Source organism: Cynocephalus volans, chromosome 6, assembly GCF_027409185.1.
Source record: "Cynocephalus volans isolate mCynVol1 chromosome 6, mCynVol1.pri, whole genome shotgun sequence".
Taxonomy (NCBI): Eukaryota; Metazoa; Chordata; class Mammalia; order Dermoptera; family Cynocephalidae; genus Cynocephalus; species Cynocephalus volans.
In genome coordinates this window covers 159526551-159549805 of record NC_084465.1, presented here as the reverse complement: position 1 = coordinate 159549805, position 23255 = coordinate 159526551, and the positions used below count along the sequence as shown (strand labels likewise).

The window sequence follows — 23255 nt, the reverse complement described above, 5'->3', positions numbered from 1 at the left end:
AAACCATGAGTGCATTCATTAATGCAGTTGACTATCCACTGGGGATACAAGAATGAAGGTAACAAACAGGCCTCAGTTCCCCTAGACCTTACATCTCTGGGGTACGAGGGGGTGAAGAAAAGCAGCCGACAAGTGAGCAGAGAATCAATGCAAGGTGACATGACAGAGAACTGCCGATGGCAAATTGAGACTGGCTGGTTAAGAAAGGCCTCAGAGAAGAATATTGGAGCCTGGACCTCACAAATCAAAGCAGCCCAAACACAAGGTGGTTAGAAACAGAGTCCTCCAGGCACAACAGCTGGTGCTGAGGCCCAGGCAGATGCCAGCCTGACTTATTCAAGGCAAGAAAGAAGGCTGGGCTCATGAAGAGTGAGCAGTCAGCAGGAGTCGGATCATGGGAGTAAGTGGGATTAGAAGGCGGAATTTATTCCAAGTGTGATGGGAACCCAGCAGAGGGTTTTAAGCCTGGGAGTAGCATGGTACGATTTACATTTTTAAACATTACTCTGGCTGCTGGGAAGAAAACTAATTGTAGGAGAGCAAGAGAGAAGCCAAGTGCCCCTCTGCTGCCATCACGACGGGGAGGCTGGGCCAGCAGAGGTGGCCATACAGCCAGCCTCACCCATGCCCACCTCCAGCTCCCCAGCCCTGCCTCCTTCATCACACAGTGTCAGGGAGGCCACATTTCCCCGTTCATCCCCCACCCTCACACAGTCCTCCAAAGCCAGCGCCACATCTCTGATCTCTGCACCCCAGGGCCTAGCACACAGGAGGCTCTATGCTCGAATAAATGAAGGAATGCTATCATAGTAAAGGAGACTCTTAGGGGCATTTCCAAGCTTGGAACTGATCTTCTGAAACCAATAAAAAGTCTAATTCCCTAAGAGTCTCTTGCACATCCTTTCTTTTGTTAACAGCTGATATGAAGTAAACAACACGATTTAAACCAGACCTGGGGTCTGATGCTCTGGACACTTCCAAAGGCAAGCAACCTCCCATGAGACACTCACTATGCAAGCAGGCTTCAGGCTAATAGCTTATAATTATTTTTATTCCCCAATTTCAAATCTCTGAATTAAATCTGGTCTTTTGCAAAAATAAAAATAAAAAAAGCAACAAAACAGGAAGGAGCTACAAGGGTACAAGTCCACTGCATTTATGAAGTCATTTGCAGGTCTGGAGGCCCATCTATGTCCTCAAGGAATTCTGTATTTAGAAGAGAACAACACCTCAGAGACACCAAGACTTTAATGTCATTATGACCTGCCAACCTTTGTCTTCACGACCCTCTACTTCTCTTCTCCACTCTAGTAAGTCTGTAAGTTTCTCTGCTCCTCAATATTTCCAGGGCAGTTACTATTGAGTCTGCCCAGGAAGTTCAGCTACACTTATTTGTATAACTGCAGAAAATCACATTTCGAAAAAATAAACCTACAAGATTATATGGTGAATATTTTAAACCTCTTTGGACTATTGTATGGTCAATATCTATCACAGAGAGGCCTTTATTTACTTACCTAAGTAATGTGGTGGATGAAATGACATAGGCTTACTAGTCGCTGAATAATATCCAATTGCTCTCTTAAATCGAATAACTTTGTCATCTGTTCTAGACTGAAATAAATGTAGGAAAACCTTTGTAAATTAGTATGCCACTGATCATGTGTATTAACACATTTTTATAATTCAGCACATGTAAAATAATCTGTAGCTTTCCATATTAGGTAAGAATTTAGAATGACATTAAAACCTTTAGGGAAAAATCAAGAGATTATTACTGAAAAATCAAACCAAACATTAAACCTTTTAAAGCAATGTCATTAAAACAGCAGAGTTCTGAGCTTGTTGTAAGGGACCTGGGTTCTAGCTCATGACTTCTCTGCTTCTCCTCTGCTCGGTCTCTGATCCTGCCCATGGGGGTTTCGCATGCCATCTGCAGCAAGTGGAACAGATGGCAGCAGACAGGTCGGGGATGTGTCCACCCAGGGTTTCAGTTCTCTATAGAGACAGAACAGGAGTCCTACAAAACCTCACCTATTCTACTAATGCTGACTTGTTTGCATGCCTTACTTCCCAAAAAGAGCAGAAAATCCCTGGTCATATCCTGAAGGGAACAAAAAAATCAGAGACTCACAATGCCCTCTGATCGATATGATACAGTGTATCTTCTGATAACTATGAAACACAGATCCTATTAAGACAAAGACCTTAGAAGCAGCAGACCTTAGCAACTGTCCACTTTCCTCCTCCTCCTCCTTTTCAGGCTGGAAGTGAGGGTGGAAAAGCTAGGTGAAGCAGCTGAGATCACCCGGCTGGCCAGCCGGCCTGCCCACAAGCACAATTTGTGGCCCTGTGGCCTGGGGTTTCTTCACAGTGGCTTGACAGGCCAAGCACAAGCACCCAGACACGTCCAGTCAGCTTACACCTCTCAGGCCCCTTCCCAACCTGGCCACACCACTATGCAAAGTCCTAACATGTGAATCTGTATTTTTTTACCTGTGAATGCTGAAAAACATCTTTAGCTATGGCATCCAAGTCAGAGGTGTCCTGAATGTTGCGGACATAGTCAGCAACGGCTTTGATCACTACATCGCAAGGTGGTAAGACCAGCTGGTGGGCACGGACCTGAGAAAACAAAGGCATGTGTCAACAGGGGTGGTGAGCACCCAGAGCCAGGCTAATCCAAACTTAGGACCCAGAAATTCTGACACAGCACTACCTCCTACGATCCCATCAGTGCCTTACTGTTATCCAACTGTGAGATCCTCGCCCCACAACCTCCCTACATCTTTCATGCTCTGAAGCTCAAGAACTAGATTTTTCTTTCAGGTGATGAAATACAACTCGGCTATCTAACCCCTGTTAGGTTAAAAGAGCACCTGACAGCCCTTCATCCCTTCTGCACAGTCTGACACCTGCTGTGATTAACTCCCAGGCCCAAACCCACACTCACAAGCTAAGCAAAAGCTGCCCCAGACAAGCCCTGGAGCCACCACTGGCTTCCTGTCTTTCAACACCAACACACGGGAAGGACTGTACTGGCCTGATCTTTGGATGTGAGCTTAGGACTCCCTGAAACTATAAGGATAACTGCAGTTACCAAGACTCAAGTCCACCTTAAAAGCCAAGTTCAGCTCTGAATTGTAGAAAAATGGTATCGTTCCCTGTTGTGGGCATGTTTGACAAAAGAGTGACAGAGAACATGGAATAGAGTGTAGTAATAGCTCATTACACAAGAACAGTTGATACCAAAAAAAGGTAAGTTAAACAGATTAAAAGGTGTCAAAAACATCTAGTAAGGGCTTTGTGGTAGGCAGAACCATGTCCTTACAAAGCTGTCCACATCCTATTCTTCAGAACCTGTGGCTGCTAGTCAGCTGACCTTAAAATGAGAATACTGTGCTGGATTACTTGTATGGGCCCGATGTAATCACAGGGTCCCTGAAACGTGGAAATGGGAGGCACAGGAGTGAGTGCCAGAGCAACACGGCATGAGGGCTCGCCTGGCCACCGCTGGCTTTGATGGAGGATGCAGGCAGCTGTGAGTGACTGGAAAAGGCCTCCAGGAGAAGCCGGACCTGCCAACACCTTCATTTTAGCCCAGTGAGACCCATTCTGGACTTCTGACCTCCGACACTATAAGCAAATGGAAGAAACTTCTGGAAAATATATATATTTATACTTTGAAGTTATTATCGTGCAAATATCCAGGTGCACATGACTACATTAAATTTCCTTTTTAAAAAAGCAATTGTTTTTTCTTAAAGATTTTTTCCCTGTGTTTGAATAGCTGCTCTTCATTTCCTGAGGAAGTACTCACCCTTTATTTTAGTCATCAGCTTTGGTGAAGGTAAAATTGCATTCTAATGGCCTCCAAGGTACTACTAAATGCTTGTTGATGTAGGCATAAGCACATTCCTAGAAACCCAGCCCCCTCGTGTAGAAAGTGAAAACCATCGCCACTCACACTCCGCCGCGAGTAAGCACAGGAAGAGTGCACCGAAACCAGTCTAGGTAAACAAGGAAACCCCGTCCAGTCCTCACCTTCTGAGAGATGTTTTTAAAATCCCACAGCACACCATGTAATAGGGCCATGGGGCAGCTGAGGGGTGGGGACGGGACAGAACCCTGAGCTGCCCTGCCTTTAAGTCGTTCTCAGCTCCTGCTGGGAAACAAACACCTGGCACCCTCCTCCCAGTGAACGCGGGCCACAGGACGGATAGCCAGCTCAGGACATCCTGTCTCTACATCAACTTGGGGCTAGCCGACTACTCAAACCCTTGATGCTCTAGGAGCCCATGACTGCCTCATTATGTTGCATACAACGTTTGAAATGCTGGTCATTTTAGATGGCTTTATATGCAAAACAGATAAATGACAGTTAACATAGCAAGAACAGAACTTACTGGATGTAAAAATGGCCAAAATATGAAAAAGCCTTTCCCCCAGGGAGCTCATGGGGGACCGTACAGAAACTCCTCTCTCCCAAGGGCACATGTAACACAAGTGACTGGGCAGCCGTGTATGACTTTATCCTGCTTCAACATAAAAACAGCAGAATTTGCTTTGTTCCTGAGGATATCCTTGTCATCACTACCCTCAGCCTCCACAACACTGCTGATAAAAGACCCTTGAAGGAAATAGATCCTATAATTAAAGTGTCCCCAATCCTTCTGAGTGACTAAATAATGCCAAAGATGTTGCCTCTGCTTCAACACTGAAAACACCCACCCACCACCTCCTCACCAGCCATCTTTCCACTTCCAGCTTCACAGGCAGCTCTGAGCCTTTGCAGTGGAGGCTCCTTCCCTCCCGGATGGTTCTTAATCTAGCCTCTAAATCCAATTCAGGATGAGCCCTCTGGTATCTTCCCTAATCCTCAGGGCCAGGACCTGGGTTAGTGGCCATGTGGAAGGACCTGAAGCGCTGTCCTAAGGGCCTGTTCACATCAGCAAAGCCCACCCTGATGGGAGAAGGTGGCTAGGGGACAGGAGATGTTTTGAACTTAAGAAAAAAACAGACCATAGAGTAACTTCTAATATGGACGTGGTACTTTTATCATGTCAAAACATTTAACAAGTTTCAAAAGGACTTACCATAGAATTCCTTTTAATAGCAAAATTCACTGGTATGTTTAAATAAAGATATATTTACAAACATCCAATCTATATATATGTATGAAGGAGTCTTCAAAAAGTTTATGGAAAGATTAGTATTATTTTTAATTCTATTTTTCCATGAACTTTTTGAAGTACCTTCATATATACAAACCTGTATATATGCCATACAGATGAAGGTATTTATCAACACTTTCAACTAGAAACAAATCCAGACTTGTTTAACCACAAAGAGTGTCATGAACTGTGTTGCTAAATCTCCCAAAGATTCTAAAATAGCATGTGGTTCACCTCATTATAGCAGTAATTTCACAGAAGGGTTAAAGTTATCACTCTTTGTCTACTCATAAAAACAAAATTAAGGATCAAACCAAATAAGTGAAGTGTTTGCTGCTTAGAGACAGGCTACAAAATATCATAATGAAAAGTCCCATTTCCTTCTTTTTTCTTTTATCGGTTTTTTAATGTTAGCCCAAAAATTTAATATTAGGAAAAAAACAAGCCAAATAAATTACAATGTATCTGAAGTTGGAAACATATGTACTTTCTATCTCCAAAGACAAACAGTAAATCTTGTTTAATTAAAAAGCAAATGCTTATGATCAATTGTCTTTTTCATGGCACTTTGTAGCAATTTCATTAATTGTTACTTGCTTTGCAAGTAAAGAAAAAATTAGGGCTGGAAAGACCTCTAAAAGATTTAGCCTACCCCTTTGCTTCCAGGCAGGATTAATTAAATAATAGATACTCTTTGGGTGGAAATAGATAATTGCCTCCATGCAAAAATATCCTCTCACATGAAAGATTTTTCACTTTTAGCATCATCTTTCCACCAAACTCCTAACCATTTCCTATTGAAAAACTCACACTGCAATCTTCTAAATGTCACTGGCAAAGGGGTATAACATGGAAGGTGCTTGCTGAATGCAGGTGCCACTAAAATTGATCCAGGTGACTGTGCACACGGGCTCCGTCTCTGACATGTCACAATCCATGAATCAGAGGGCGTTCCTTTTGTCACTGATGACCATCTCCTGTCCTTTGGCCACTCCTGACAACCTTTGTGTTTTTTTAAAAAACCCTCCAGGAAGTTGCAGCCCTGGAGCTGGCAGGTGGTGTGGGCACCCAGCTGGCCACACTCCTGGGCCTGCTCCCTGAGCAGGCAGTGCCAAGAACACCGGCTGTACTTCTGCTGCAGCGACCCCACCTCCAAGCAGCTGGACACCCCCAGGGCTAACTTTCACAAAAGCAGTAGGTATTCATCAATATATCTACCGGGCTGGTGTTGGAGGGGAAGATGTACTTAAGACGGTGGAAAGCAGAGGACAGCACTATGCTAGGAGCATACGAGGAGGGCCATGGAACCCCTGTCATGCATGTCCTCAAAGGGAACTTCGACAGGAAGCCCTCATTGCAGCCACCTGCTGGCTAATCCCCCCCCCCCCCCCCCCCGACAGAAACGATCTTTGATTCTTTACAGTCACTGATTTCAGTCAATTATTTCAGCCATTCAAGGGGCACATTAAGGAAGCTCAGAACCAATTACATTGTAACAACATTTGAACCCCCAAAAAACAATCTCTCCAAGTTCCTGAAAGCAAAGAAAAGCAGCATTTATTTATTCATTTATTCACTGTTTTCTAGTATTCCACTGCAGTCTCATTCTTGGTTATATTTCAAAAATCCAAAATTTTTCTACAGCTGTGAATTCATATAAGTGAAGTAACCATATTATATTCCAACTCTTAAATTAAACCTATCATACCATGGTACTCAAAGGATTCCACTGAAATCTAAAATTCTAATCCATGTAATATATTGATTAAAAACTCTTTCAAATCTTTCTAAAATGCACCACCAAAAAGGATAATTTGACAGGGTTTTAACCTTCACATGGGGGAAACAAAACGTTCTGCGCACTGCGAGACAGCAAGTCCCTGGTCTTCCAGTGAGAAGCTGCAGCCTGCCTCTGGTGTCTGCTACTACGACACACTTGGCTAACCCAGGGAGCTGCATCCCACAAGGACTTGGGGGGAAATCCAGATTCTGTATTTTTGATATATCACACATTACCATTTTATTGTAGACACGAAAACTGTGAAGCTTCATTTTAGTCAGTCATTTCCTTCATGACGTCAAATCATTGGACCCTGTTCCATTTTCGTACAGCCCCTGCCCCAATTCTAGGCAGTATCAACGCCCCATTCAGACCATTTTTTGTTTTTTAGGACAAAGTAAATGAACATTTTTCCAAATTAAGAGGTATTACATTTTTGTGTTGGATAACACTTTCCTATTATTAATGAATATTCTTGTTCAAAATATTTTCTTCATTTTGGTTCCTTTTTCCTTCAAACAATTGTTGTCACTTTTTTCCATGTAGATTACCTCACAACTGTGCACTCACAAGAAAGAGTCTGTCAACCACTCAATGCCCTTCACCAAGTGAATAGAGACCATTATGCATATCTGTATTGCATTTTTATGAAAAAACTTTAGCATCAGGTTGAGCACAAAATTTAGATGAACATATTTACATACACCAATTCCTTAACACAAAAAGTTGCCCCCCCCCCCAGCCCAGGAGACTACATAAATGTCAATTAAACTTCGTTGGACATGTGTGTGCACAATGTAATTTAATATCAGTGCTTATAAGCTCAGAAAAAAGCATACATAATAAAGTTTTATTTATTCTTTAAATAATCTTCATCCTATGCATTTCTCCTCATACAGAATATATGATCTTTAGCCATTTGAATCCTTTTTCTTTTTATATTAGCAGAAATTTGAAAGTCTTGGATGTTCTGGAAATAAAGCTACCTGTTTGAGCTACTGAAATAGTAAACTACATCACTGCTCACCAGATTCTATGTGTGTGTGTGTTGTAGGGTGAGGTAGGAGGTATGTGGAAGATAACTTTAAAGGTGATAAACAATTAATTATAAATCTGTTTTTCCCCAGTCTGCATAAATGAGTTAGAAATGTGACTTTAGTAAAAATATTTAAAAGTATATTTTTAAATGCTGTCTAAAACTGACACTGGAGTAGGGAAAGATGAATCCATTTAGTTGGACTATGTTTTACTTTACGGCATATTAATTTATGGTAAACAATACAGTTTGTGGCTTAAAATGTTTTCTTTATAAATATGTAACAATGTTAAAAGTCCAAATATTTAAGAATAAAGCAAAGTTAAAAATAAACATGCAAAGCGTAAAATAGATTTGTGTTTGGGGCCGGCCCCGTGGCTCACTTGGGTGAGTGCAGTGCTGTTGGCGCCAAGGCCACGGGTTCGGATCCTATATAGGGATGGCCGGTGCGCTCACTGGTTGAGCGTGGTGTGGACCACACCAAGCGGAGGGTTGCAATCCCCTTCCACCAAGCTGAGGGTTGCAATCCCCTTCCGGTCGGAGAAAAAAAAAAATAGATTTGTGTTTGTTTTGTTTAAGTAGTACTGTAGTTATGTATCAATCCTCTTGCTGCTAATTAGGTCCTCATAAGTATGTCAAAGTTCTTTGGCATCTTGCTTTGATTTTGGAAATCTTTAAATGTGCTGTTAGGGATTAGGTAATAGTATCAACATTTTCAAAAGTTTTAGATGGAGAACTTGTATATTATAAGAAATTGTAGCACTATCGTTTTGATTAGTCTGAATGCTTTTAGGCATTGAAATAAATCAATCTCGACTAAGTGAAAAAAAAAAAAACAAGAAAGAACCCCTTCCTGATGCTCCCCAAGTGTGTCCAAACTACACATAAATGTTCTACATCACACATATTTGTGCAAGAGCCATGGCTGTTTCAATTTTTTAATCTTATCATCTAAAGAATAATTACTTCATACAAAGTTACAAACAAACAGGAATACACACCACTTTTAAATCCATCACTGTGAGAACAGTAAAAATAGTACGGAATCCCAAAGCACAAACGCCATAGCCTGTTTCGGTCCTCTACATGCTGACCACCTGCAGACATCTGGCTTGATCTCCAAAATCCACTCAGTCAGTGTATCCCTGTGGGATTTATAAGCTAATTAAATAAACCGTACAAAACTACAATGAAATGATTCTGAGACTGCTGGCGCCACTAACTCCCAAAGTGTCTCTTGGCTACTCATTTAAAACGCAAGTGAATATAATTCAAGCCTCACATAAATATCATTGCTGAAGCAAAAGAACCCATCCACCTCACTGCCATTTGGTAAACAGCAAAGCACAAGGATTACAAATATTTTGTATTTTGTCAATTTGAGGGAATGGGCTGGACATAGGACTCGGTCAATATTCACTCATAGTGAGGCAAGTGATCTGCAAGGATGGTGTGAGAACGCAGTGAGGTACAGACAGAACCACAGGAGGCAAAAGAGGGGAACAGGAGGAAAAGAGGAAACACAGAACAACACTGACAAGGAGGTTCTGGGGTGAGGAGAGGAGCATGAAGACGAGGTCGAAAACCATTCATGACATCAGGTAGAGGAGATATCACTGGTCCTGACAAAAGCAATCTCACCTCAGGTGAAGGAGGTCAAGCTGTTGGGCACATGGTGGGAGGCTACCCTGGGAAGATAATGTAGTAAGAAGGGATGTTAGGAGAAGATGGGAGACCAGGCTGTGTTTACAAACTGAGTGCCGAGAACCAAGACAGAGGGAGAGATGATACAGGAGCAAGTGGGCCCCAACAGGACAATGTCCCCACAGAGGTCCTGCCAGACATGTTCAATGACACAAGCTCAAGAATGCCAGGAAGGCTGGCCAGTTGGCTTAGTTGGTTAGAGCACAACCTTACAACACCAAAATCACGGGTTCGGATCCCTATACTGGCCAGCCACCAAAAAAAAAAAAAAAAAAATGAATTCCAGGAACACTCCACTCTCAGGCTGAAAAAAGGAAGTAAAAAGGGGAAAATAAACGTGTACAAGGGGAAAGAGAAGTTGAGGAAGACCACGCCTGAAGACCAATATTCTGGCATAAAGGATCTGCAGAGAGAAAGCAGTATGAAACTGACTAGAGGCCTGGAAAGGAGTGATGAATGTTCAAGGCAACCAGGAAAGAAAACAGAGGGACTGACTGCCAGCAGCAGAGCCTGGCTGCAGTCAGAGACCATCACTTTAAAAATCGATTTTACTGAGATATTTTACACGCAATGAAATCCATCCATTTTAAGCACACAATTCAATGAGTTCTAATGCATGTATTATTGGAACCCTCATCCCCCAGCCCCAGGCAACCACTAGTCTGCTTTCTATCACTACAGTTCTGCCTCTTCTATTATATATGAATGTACTCATATATATTTGCTTTGGGTTTGACTGTTCACTTAAGATAATGCTTTTGAGATTCATACCTATTCCAAGATCAGTAGTGTGTTCCCCTCATTGCTATTTCTCCATTCACCCAGCTGACAGACACATGGGCTGTTTCCAGGTTGAGGTTACAATGAATAAAGCTGCTATGAACATTCAGATACAAGTTCTTGTGCAACATGGTCTTTCATTTCTCACATGTAAATAAATACCTAGGAGTGAGACTGCTGCACTACATTTTACAAGAAACTGCCAAATGGCTTCAGAGTAACCCATTCTTTGCATTCTGCATTCCACAGCAACACAGAGTTGCGATTGCTAAACACCCTCTGCAACACTTGGTATTATCAGTCTCTGTCATTCAGACCACTCCAGAGGGTAAGTCATGGTATTTCACTGTGGTTTCAGTTTGCATTCCCCTAACGACATGAAGTATCTCTATCTCTTTGTGCGCTTACTGAACATTTTATAAAACGTCTGTTCAAAATTTGTGCTCATTATTTTTTATTGGGTTGTCTTACAATTGTGCTGTTCTTTACATATTCTGGACACAAGTCCTTTGTCAGAGACATACTCTACAAATAGCTTCTCTTAGTCTGTTGCTTGCTTTTCATTCTCTTAAAAAAAAAAGCTTTGCCTAACTCAAGGTCATAAAGATTTTCTCTTAAATTTTCTTCTACAGTTAATTTTTGTATTATTTTTGGTTTTGCATATGGATTTCCATTTGTTGTCTATACTTTCCATCATTTAATTACCTTGAGACTTTTGACAAAAATAACTGACCATATCTATGTGGGTCTCTTTCTGGACTCTCTATTCTGTTCCACTGGTCTACACAACCATCCTTACATCAAAACTACACTGGGTTGATTATTTTAACTTTAAAGTGAGTCTTGAAATTTGGTTAGTGTTAAGTCATCCAACTTTATTCTTCCTTTTGAAATTTGTTTTTGTTTTTCTAGGTCCTTTGCAGTTCCACATGAATTTTAAAATCAACTTTTCAATTTCTATCAAAAGAATCTTGCTGGCATTTTGATTGGGAATATAATAAGTCTACAAATCATCTCGGGAAGAAAGGACATCTTAACAAGAGTCTCGCATCCCACGAACACAGTATTTCTCTTCATTTACTTTTTAGTTCCTTCTTTAATTTAGACCACATCTTTACAGTGGCATCTACCTATTCAGCTGTGTGTCTCTCTAAGTCAAGTGTTGCAGACTGTGGAGCCTACCTAGGGCTGAGGGTTTTGCTGGGCAGGCAAGAAGGACGAGGGTACAAGGAAAAGAACAAGCTGAGTATGGCCAGCTCAAGATGCTTTGCCAGGAGGCTGCAAAGGGCCCACCAGACCATAAGTGAAGGAGCAGAGCACACCTCAGGGGCTAGCACCAAGTGTCACATGTGCCAACACTGGAGGTAGAAGGTAGCAGTGACGGGAGAAAAGAGGGATATTCAAGCTTAAAACATAAGAAGGAGCCCTCCTAGAAGACGAGATCCCATCACGTGGTTCTGGAGACGGAAGGCTGTGGTGTAGAAAAGCACATCACTCGAGTGAAGGAAGACAAAGAACTTGACGCAGCTGTCTGGTGGGGGACCCTCAAGCACACTGAAGTCTGAGGACTGCAGAAGGTGGAAATGGGGACAAGATGACAAAAAGTGACTGTCAGCAGAGTGGCCAGGAACAACAGAAAGTGGTATATTGAGATGGTTTGAGTCTCAGAGAACTATCAAAGTACAACATCTGGAAAGTGAAGACAACCCACAGAATGAGGGAATATACTCATAAACCATATGTCTGATAAGAGTCATACATCTGCAATATATTAAAAACTCTTACAACTCAATGATGAAAAGATAAATAACCCAATTATTTAAACAGGTGGCTAAAGATGATTACTCTAGAAGTGGCAGTGGGAGCCAACACAATGCATCTAGCCCATGACAAAAGGTTACAGCAACACTGCCTGCAGGGGATGGCTCTCAGTGAGGATGAAGACAGCCTGTTCCAGAAGATGGAGGCAAGAGCATCCAGGAAGAGAAGCTGACCCTGGATGAGGTCTACAAGCAAGAGATGCAAGAAAGCATGAGACGCAAGGAAGCATGAGACGCAAGGAAGCATGAGGGCAGACACATTGGGACTGGTGCTGGCAAACTCTCTGTTTCTGACCAAGAACTACAGTCTTGGAAGGCACTTGCCTGCAAGTACCAAATCTGGGACCAGATATGGCTGGGGGGCGGGGGGGCCTCAGGCAACCCGTGGCCTGATCTTAAGAAGGGTGACATTCTCTAGGTTGAAGCTGCCCTGGAGCCTTCGGTATGCATTTAGAGTGTGATGACAGCATCTGTGTCATCTGCCTGGAGCGGAGGGGGTCAGCAGGGGACTAGGATTAGAAAGCAGAGTTAAGAGTCTTATTTCACAGAAGCGTTGTCATGAGTGTTCAGGCCTGGTTAGTAACAGGGCCGAGGTTATGGACTCACAGGATAGGAAATAAGCTAGAAAATGTCCACACACTTATTTTTAAGAATGATGTTACACTGCTTACTGAAAATAAAACTAGCACATTCCAGGTCTAAGCAGAGACAGCAAAAGCACTCCACTGAGCCCCCTTTTGCTTGCTTTACTCCTGGTCTCTCTCCCAGAGGTGTCAGAGGTGCCAGCACCACCAACACTGCATCTTCCTGAGCCCACTCGGCCTGTACGAATCTTCCCGAGCCCACTCGGCCTGTACGAATCTTCCCCTGGCTGGCCCCTGCTCCTACTGGCAGGACTATCAGTGCCAGGTCACTCAGGAAGAATGCTGCTTGGCAGGGCCACCTGCTCCATAGGAGGAGCAAAACAGAAAACAATCCTGTAACAAGCAAGGAGCACAAGCCTCCTGCCACAACCTGTGCCCACTCCTGTGCTCCAGGGTCCCCCTCCTAACCTGGAAAATAAAGACAGAGAAGCTAGACTTGAGTCCCAACAGATTCCAACAGGTTCCTCAAAATTGCATGCTTTCCACCTTTATTTTAAAACAAGCAAGAGAAGGAAGCTCTGACTGGAAGATATAAACAAGCAGAAAATCTTCTGAGTTCAGTTTTGTGTTTAAAATGAATTCCATTTAACAATTCCACATATAAATTTTAAATTACCAAAGACTAAATTTCTTACTAAACATGTTTTCAAAACTTAAAGGCTGAAAGTCCAGTACAGTGAATCTGTATACTAAAAGTTTACATTAACCGCTAAGAACATGTAGCTAATACCCATGATGACGACAATTATACTGACAAATATTAGCAGGATGTAAATTTTTTTTAAATTCTGGAGGACTGAATATAAATCTGTTAGAAGAGGTTATCTCCCAGAAGCGAGATTATGGGAAACTTTCATTTCACATTACACAGTCCTGTACTGCTTGAATTTTTTCATATTATTTTTTGTAATCAGGTAAAAAAAAAAAAAAAAGATGTTTTTTAAAGACACAACATAGGCTTCTAGTTAAAATAAAAATGGAAAAGATATGAAAAATATAAAGATTAACTAATAAGATCAAAAGGTTCAGTCAAACCATCTCATCTTGTCAGTCCCTATTTTTTCCCATATTCAGGCCATGTACTGCTGTAGATTGGATACCTACCCCCAACCTCACTAAAGCTTAAGTCCTATTACAACTGTTGAGGGTGGGAAATCCTATTATGGTAATTGCAAGGTGGGGCCTTGAAGAGATGATTAGATTGTAGGACCAAACATACGTAGTGAATGGATTAAGAATAGCAGTCAGGGGAGTAGTTCTGAGGGCTTTAAAAGGAGTATGCGTAAGGAACTCTCTCTCCCTCTGCTCCACCATTTCACAATGTGATACCCTCCACCACCAAGACCCTCACCAGATGGGTTCCCTGCACTGTGGACTTCTTAGCCTCCAAAACAGTAACCAAATAAATTTTATTTTCTTTATAAATCACCCAATTTTGTGTATTTTGTTATAAGCAACAGAAATGGACTAATACATGTACAAAAAAAAAAAAAAAAGAATTTTAATCTCTTGTCTTTCAGGCCCTAAAATTATTTTCTCTTGAGCCTAAAAAGAACTTAGATTTTAGGAAGTTTTTCTTAGCTCTTACTAACTATAGGATGACTTATTGGGAATGAAATATATTAAGTTAATTTCAGTTAACATTAGTATGTACTAGGAATCCCTCCTTTGGAAAGTTAATAGAGCCAAAACCACCCCCCTCCTGCTATGAGGGAAAAAGTAAAACTCAGAAACAAATGAAGCTCATCTGTCTATCTGTTTACAATTGGTACCTAACAAGGCCGGCCTGTGGCTCACTCGGGAGAGTGCAGTGCTGATAACACCAAGGTCCCGGGTTCAGATCCTATATAGGGATGGCCGGTTGGCTCACTGGCTGAGCATGGTGCTGACAACACCAAGCCAAGGGTTAAGATCCCCTTACTGGTCACCTTTATAAAAAAAAAAAAAAAATTGGTACCTAACAATTTCAAAAAGGATTTCAGAAAGAGAAAGCCATCTGATTATCAACCTAGCTCCAGTAAGGTTACCTAGTATATCTGATACACAATAAAACCTCAAAGTGACTGAAGTGATGCTGCTATTCTCTGAGGCCCGTCAGGCCCCTCTAGCCACAGCAAAGCAGACAGGGACCAGTCATGGCGTCACTAGGCCTGCAAGCTGGCTGGACCCCGAGCAGCAGGGGCAACAGCCATCCAGGACGTCCATCTGGGAAGCCTGAGAAAGAAGAGCTGGTCCAGTCTGTCTCTGTCCCAAAGGGCCCTGAGCTACCTACTACAAGACTGGCTCACTGTGGGGTGTGCTGCTGTCCCACCACGAAGGTGATGCAGCCCCATGACTGGAAGGGAAGGCTGACAGCCACCACCTACTTATTCCAGGCTCCCGCAAACCCTGACAAAGCACACCCTCCTTGCTACCCTGGACCAAATGCCATATTCTGTCCCTAAAGGGCACTTTTTTTTTTAAAAGTATTACTCAGTAACTTTTGGTTGAAGACAATAACACATAAAAAACAGTTATAGATATCCTTGGGTAAAATTTGGTTGTTGTTTTTTTTTTAATTTATTTTATTTATTGAATCAAAATCGATTATACATATTTTGGAGGTTGAACACCAAGATATGTTGATTAAATCAATATTATTAGCATATATATTATTACAAATCGTAATTATTCTTTATGCCCCTGGTCCAACTTCTCCCCATCCCCCAGTGCCTCCCCCCTCCCCCTTCTAATTGCCCTAGATTTCTTCTCTCCTTCTGAAAGAACAATGGTTACTCTGTTAACTTGTTGCCTAGATGATCTGTCCAATGCTGAGAGGTGTGATCAGGTCCCCCAATATTATCATAGAGCAGATGCTTCTTCTGTCACTCTTAAATGGGTTTTGTGGAAAGAGACATCCTCTTCTTTTCTTTGTCTCTGCTGGTGACTCTTCTTGTGTGAATGCACTCCAGTGGTTGGCGGACCATCTGCATGGTGGCTGTGGCGTCTAGCAGCTTTTGCAGAAGGCATGGTTATTGTGGTGGCTGTAGTGGGCCACCCACATGGAGGTGCTGTTTTTGGCATGCTCCTTGGCACTGGCGGTATGTCTGGTTGTGGGATGTGTTTGGTCCCCTTCTCCATGCCTCTGGTCCCTGGGCAGGCCCCAAGGCTCTGGCGCAATGTGCCTGGCTGTGGGAGAGGGGTCCAGTCCCCTTCTCCATGTTCCGGGTCCCAAGGTGGGCCCCAAGGTGCTGGCATTTTGTGCCTGGTGTGGGAGGAGGGTCCAGTCCCCTTCTGCATGCCTTGGGTCCCTGGGTAGGATCCGAGTTGCTGGCACGGTGTGCCTGGTTGTGGGAGAAAGGTCCAGTCCCCAACTCCATACCCTTGGGTAAAATTTGAGGCAATTTAAAACAAACTCTTCCTGATATGGCCTGATAGACTGCCCTCAGTGTAGCTGCCCCAGGGAAAGATAATGCAGGTAAAGGAAGATTACAAAAAAAAGAAAAGTGAATCAGAGTGGTAAGGTTATAAACACTAAAAGATATTTAAATCAAAAAGGAAGAAATGCCAGGGTTAGGAGTTGGAGGGAGCCCCTGGGAATATGCGGAAGAAAGTGAGTGCTCCGGGGGCGCAGGAGAGGTCACACAGATGGAGGGGAGGGCCACGGGGGAGGCAGAGGGAGAGGGCCACAGATGAGGGCCCAGCCTGGGCAGAGGAAAAGGCAGCAAGAACCTGCAAGCTGGGGTTTCCAAGACAAGGACGGCGGAAGGGACTCAAGGACTCGGTGGCCAGGAATATTTGGAGGTCACAAAACAAATGACAGACAGAAGCTCAAAATACGTGAAACTGAATATGAAGTTAAGGAACACAAAACCATTAAAATAAATAGAAGAAAGCCAGAGTAAAAAAGAATTTATATTTTTTAAAAATTAAAGCCAGCAAACACCTATAAAATATTTAAAAAAAAAAAAAAAAAATGCCTACCCAAAATAAAAACTTCCCTTAAGTGATTAGTACACAAAGTCATAGAACAATAAAAAACCCAAAATGCACACTAAGGAGAAGCTCTCATTCAGCATGTACAGCAGAGCTGTCCACCACAGTCTCACCCCCTCCACTGAGCACCCACCAGTTTGCTTGTCCTCATACCCAGGCACAGTGGCCAGACCAGCCCCAGGGACAGGAGGAACCAAACCGGCTGTAAGCAGAAGTCAGGCCCGTGGACTCCAAGGCCTGTGCTCTCCAGGCTCAGCTTTTTGAGTCCCAGGCTGCCTGTGGCCATCCCCTTCTCTTCTAGAACACTCTGCCACACTGAAGTGAACCAAATGAGCACAGCAGCCCATGGCAAAACAGGGAGTGGGGGCGTATTCAAGAGGCCAATATTATTCATTATTGTAAATGCAATATGGATCTTCATAATTATTAGAGCCAAAAATCACATTAAAAGGATATTCAATTTATCTTGCTTATTAAATATACAACTCTTTTAAGAAATATTTCCATCCAAAAAGTTAAAATAAGTGAGGATCCCTCACCATATTATAGATAAGTGAAATATTCACCTAAATTTTTACAGCCAAAGAAACAGAATAACATACCTGAAGCAACGTAAGGGACATGCAGCTTCAGGTCTGGGCTCTCGCCACCCTGGCCCAGCCGCTCAGCCTCCCACCACTGCCAGGCTCCCTGTCCTGCAGGCCCCACGCTCCAGCCCAGCCTCTAGGACCTCCAGGACTGCGGCGTGGAACCTCAACAGCCAGGCCCTTGGGGGACAGGGGTAACACATAACTCTATTCTCTTTCCTTCATTACAGAGTCGCTTGCACCTTAAAGCTACCTCCCCCACCATGTCCTAAAATTGTAACCATTACATGAAATGGCCTCTCATTGTTCTGAACACAAAAGAAATATTCTTTACTTCTAAATCTAAGAAATTTGATGCCCACCTTACAACAGCTCTTAATGGTGACACTGAAATATGAAAAAGCTTAAAACCTGACTAACCACCTTACTTCCCATTCGCTACTGCCTTCACGCACTTTTAGGTTCTAAGTATGTCCAGCACCGCATTCAAAATTTAGTAATAAGCATGAGCTGCTGATGAATAAAGCAGCACAAAACAGAACGCTGTTCCTTTCTAGCTTTCCTCTTTGCAGATAATATCCAATGATTTAATCACCTTATCTGTTCTCCCTGACCATTCCAGGTTCTTCTCATACTTCTTAGCCCACAGAGCCCCAAAGCATACATGCTGTTCTTTTAGCATAACCACAGCTGTGCACAGTAAGGGACAACCTCGTAGTTTCTAACTGATACCCTTGGCTGGATGACACTGGAGAGTCAAAAACTCACAATGAATGCATGTAAGGCATGTAGTGAGGTAGGTAAAGATACATGCATAAAAGATAAGTCTAGGAATGCTACTTATTCAAGAAATAAGTAAATAAAAATAAAAATTCAGTGTTGCCAACATACAGAGGATTTTGAATCATATATTAAAAATCTTCTAAGAAACACACCTTCATTTGTGTCTCAATTTCTTTCTTTTTTTTTTTTTAAAGATGACCAGTAAGGGGATCTTAACCCTTGACTTGGTGTTGTCAGCACCACGCTCTCCCAAGTGAGCTAACCGGCCATCCCTATATAGGGATCCGAACCCGTGGCCTTGGTGTTATCAGCACCACACTCTCCCAAGTGAGCCACGAGCCAGCCCCCATCAATTTCTAAAAGTGTAATGCTTAACAAATCTAAGGAGCACAGGTGCAATATTTTGAAGTCCAGCTGTTACAGACGGCACTTTCCCAGTCTGCACTGCAATCAGGTATCATAAGGAGCTTAGGATCAACATTACAGATCACTTCATCCGTGAAATCATTCAGGAGGGAAATAGCAAATAGGAGGCTTTTCTCCTTAAAGGACCAAAAAAAAAAAAAAAAACCAAGTCATTTCTAACAAAAGGAGAAAAAATTAACTTTTGAACAGAAGTTGAAAACAGCCCATACCAAGAACTATACGAGTGAAAAGGAAAACATTTTACAACACAGCAGTATGAGATGAAAAAGAAAAGTTTTTAACAGCAAGCAACAAAATGACAAGTGGGAAAACAATTCGATATGAACCTCAGGAATCACCAAAGTGTAAATTAAAATGTAGGAAGAAAAACTCCAAGTTGAAACTAATAACTGACACCGTTTATGGAGGGAGGGCATCTGACAGAATTCAGAATTGTACAGGACAGTGTGCCTGCAGAAACCACTCCCTTGAACTTCCTCCCTTCACTGTGAGGAAGCCAGTCCCAGAGCTGGAAGCAGATACAAAGTCTAAGTCCCCGTATTCCCAATTCCCCAAATCAGGAGAGGCACTTGAACCTAGCAAATGATAATTACAGTCACAGGAGTCACTAACAAATCCAAGTGTCCTAGCGGCGCACACCAATCCCACTCATTACTGCTATGCTCACAAAAACACGCAAACCTTCCCACGTAGAAAATGAGAGTTAAGTGCCTCTTCTCTGACGTTCGCTACTACCGCACACAGGAAGGGACTCAAAGGGAGAAAGACAAGAAAACAGATTAAGTGTTAATACATTACAAATAGACCATTTCTCTAATGAGTTTGGGTCTCCCCCATCATCCAAAAAGCATTAAATTGTAGAAAATCAGTAACGAAGTTACAAAACTTACCAACATATGCTAAAATATGTTGATCTAAGTGACAAATAATTATATTACCTATTGAAAAAAAGTAATTTTTTAAGTAAGAAAATATATAAAAACTTAACCCAAAAGTTTCCTCCTACCTAAGAATTCCTCAAAGGGAATTTTCAAGGACATATAAATTTACCTAACATATATGTGTTGGGAACAAAGGAAGGTGGGATGAGATGGGTTGTTTGTTTTTTAAGGCAGTACAGATCTTGAAATCAGGGGAAAACATGATACGGCTAATTTTGTAGCATGTTTCTTTCTTATATGGGCATAATTTATATTATTAAAATAATGGCAAAATCAATAGTTGATTATTAGGAATGCTGGAAATGAAGTGAAATCTGTACCTTAAGTGAAGCTAGTGGATGTTCTGGACCAAGTAAACTCCAATGAAAGGAAGCCAGATCTTCATCAGGGAGAATGTGATTTCCTAGAACATAAACATGGATAACATAAAAGCAATCTCATAAGTGACACAGAGAAACTTAAAATCACTGCATGTTGTCATCTATAGTAGATTCTCTTTTTTTGTTTGTCAATATACCACACAAAGCTTCCAAAGAGAAATTGAGAATATTTCATCTTTTAACAGAAAGCAACATACAGCAGGCAGAGACTCCTTGCAGCTGCCTCAAGTACATGAATTTCCAGTACAGTTCCAACAGCATTCAAACTAAGGACTACATAAAACCTAAGCAACTTCCCAGCACAGTATTAAAAATAAATACCAGTTTGCAAAAGGTCAGTCTGATAATGCCAGGATGCCAAATACCAACTAGATTCAAATTTTCATTTGTTCATGAAACAGCTCTAGTTCAATAACGTCAGTCAACACCCTCCTCCCATAATCTCCATGACCACTCACAAACATGAGACAAATCACACCCTATGACAATGCACATAAGCTGTCCATCCTATTGCCAGTGCCATGTCACAAGAGCCATATTCACAGTAGTACTTGAATGCCTGATATACTAACATCTTTAGTATGCTAGTTATCTCAACATAACTTAAAAGCAATAATTTCCTTAATAACTGTGATTGTATAACAAAGTTATACAACCTCTTAATGTAGAGGTGATTTAATCAGATGTGTTATTCGCATATAATTTTACTGTGAAGTATAAAGTGTCTGAGTTTTTTTTTGATGCTTTAATTTGAAAAAATATTAAGTCAATTCCAACATCAGTAGTGGTCTCTGTGAAAACTTGGGTCAAATACTTAAATGAATATTCCACTCAACTCTCCTAAAACAAAATAACTTATATAGCTATACTTTCTATTACATTAGGGAAAAGAAAAATAAGCTTTCTCATTTGAGGACATTGAAACTTCTACAAAATCTAAAATAAAAAAGCCCACCCAATTAAGAGCTTACCTATAACCTATCTAAACTTTCTGAAGAGATTCCAAGCCCTAAATTAATTTGATGAAACATTACAATTGATGTTGCTTTCCATTTATTTCAAAATTTCACAAAATAATTAGCTAGGAAAGTATGAATTGGCATTATCTCCCATGAAATGTATTCAATGTTTCTTAAATAAGATAAACAAATACTCTTACACATTGCAAATAAGCTAAGGCATCCACATTCTGAGAGCATATAATTTTCACATTCACTGAAAGTCAATTAATATGCTGAAGTTAGTGTGCATAGCGTTTAAGCAAATATGGAACTTTCCATATGGTGTGCCACTCACATACTCACTTTAAACTTCAGAGGAAATAACATTTTATAGTTTAATACTTGAAGATATATTTGGAAGATCCGTTTTAATGCTTCAAATCCCAAAAAAACAGAAGAGTTCCCTGAGAATCTGTATTTGAGGTTATACCCAAATAAACAAAGACAACTAGTGAAATCAGAATTTTGTTGATTGTTATATAATAAAATGTGAAACGCTACCACAAAATAATATATAAAAAATTGTGACTCCCTCACAATAATTTTTAATTGTGTAAAACTATTTTGGAATACTCATAAAAATTTTTCTGATAACTTGGAATTTATAAAAATAACCCACAATATAATTCATCTCAGACAGGCCTAGATCAAGCTGCTCACCTCTACAGAATACAAACAGAACAATCACAATAACTTTGCTGCAGACCACACAGCTTTCAGAAGTGGGCCTGTGTGTCCAGCACAGTCCCAAATCCCATTATAATCATGGATTCTAGTCGCAGGAGTGCCTCACTATGAAATATATTTACCTATATTTGAACACAATTCTTACAAACTTTCAGCAAATTAGAGCTGGATATTAAAGTAGCTTGAGGCAGGCCCGCTGAAAGCACAAGAAAGGGAAGTGGGCAGAAAAGAAGAGTAAAAAAATAACCACACAATGCAGACAGAAAGTGACAGACAGATGATTACCACTTGGAAAAGTATCTTTATGTAAGAGAAATTAATATACAAAATCTTAATTAAAACATGATTTCAAACTTTCTGGGTATCCACATAAGGAATTTCTCTAAGGGAATTTTTAAAGACACTTACATACTTACTTAAAATGTAGGTGTTGGAAACAAGGTAAGATAGTTCATGTTTGTTGTTTGCCTTTTAAAGTAGTGAGTGTCCCAAAAATGAGGGGAAAACATAACAGTGCTAACACCACAGCACATTTTCTTCTATTACAAACACAATTTATGCCAAAGGTTTAAATGTCTGATTTTCATAGTGAGCATGTGCTAACATTTGTGGTTTAGAAATGTTATTTTTCCAAAAGTTTAAGTGATTTTAGTCACAAAATTAGTTTTTCAGCCCAGATAGGATACATGAACCTACACTTAAGAACAAAAGCAGCACATTATCAGCTACACCAAAAAATGAAGTAGAGAGCACTAATGCAGAGCCTATTCCTTGGTTCCCTTAAATTTGAGATGTGCACCCAAAACATGCAAGCACTGATGAAATATTTAAAAGACCAAAATGCTCATGGCATAGCAACTCCCTTATAAAATAAAATAAAATTTTCACACTGCTCCACCTACCTAACAGAGCAGCAAAAATAGGAAAACGATTTGGATTCAGGTCCAGTTGCTTGGCAACTTCATGCATCAGATATTGGCTTGTCGTGAGACTTTTCCCATTCCGGCTCAGTTTTAGGGCATGAGCACTGAAATAGTAGGGGATGTTGCACAGTGCATAATCAGAGTCATATGCAACCAAGCCATGGAAACCGTTCTCTCTGCAGAAACCAATCACTTCTTGATGGTGATCCTCAATGCTCTGTGCAACCTATGCAAATGAGAAGAAAACTCCATCAGGTGTGGGGTCAAGCTGCAGCAGCGTGCTCAACAGGCAGACACGATTGTACAGAAGCTAAAAAGCTACAGATGTGAGAACCATCCAACAAAGTCAGTCAAAAAGCACAATAGTAGTGTGCAGCACATGCTCCTGTAAAAAATTTCTGTAGGAAGTAGGATTTCAATCCTCTTCTGATCCCATCTAGAACTACAAATTAATTTTCGATTCTTGTCAAGCTCAAAGATCACCCTGCTAAAAATACACAAAGCTGGCTGATCCCTGAGACTGTATTTTGAAGGAAGAGAGGGAAAGAGGGAAAAAGAGAAGAGGAAAACAAAAAGGTGGGAAGGAGGGAGACAGGGAGAAGCCACCCATCCTC

General features: G+C 41.3%; 1 protein-coding gene across 5 annotated transcripts in view; it reads right to left on the bottom strand.

The window, feature by feature from the left end:
• FAM120A (family with sequence similarity 120 member A) overlaps nucleotides 1-23255 on the bottom strand; it is a 101769-nt gene that overhangs the window by 65555 nt on the left and 12959 nt on the right. For 4 of the 5 annotated variants that reach the window (XR_010023831.1, XM_063098976.1, XM_063098972.1 and 1 more), the window contains exons 2-5: nucleotides 22621-22867; nucleotides 19971-20053; nucleotides 2497-2625; nucleotides 1518-1614 (exon numbers count right to left, since the gene is read on the bottom strand). Coding sequence is in view for 4 of the 5 variants with exons in the window: in XM_063098976.1 (XP_062955046.1) it covers nucleotides 1518-1614; nucleotides 2497-2625; nucleotides 19971-20053; nucleotides 22621-22867 (556 nt within the window). In the remaining variant the exon portion in view is untranslated. The remainder of the gene's footprint in view (nucleotides 1-1517; nucleotides 1615-2496; nucleotides 2626-19970; nucleotides 20054-22620; nucleotides 22868-23255) is intronic. The other variant, XM_063098975.1, reaches the window with a different exon arrangement.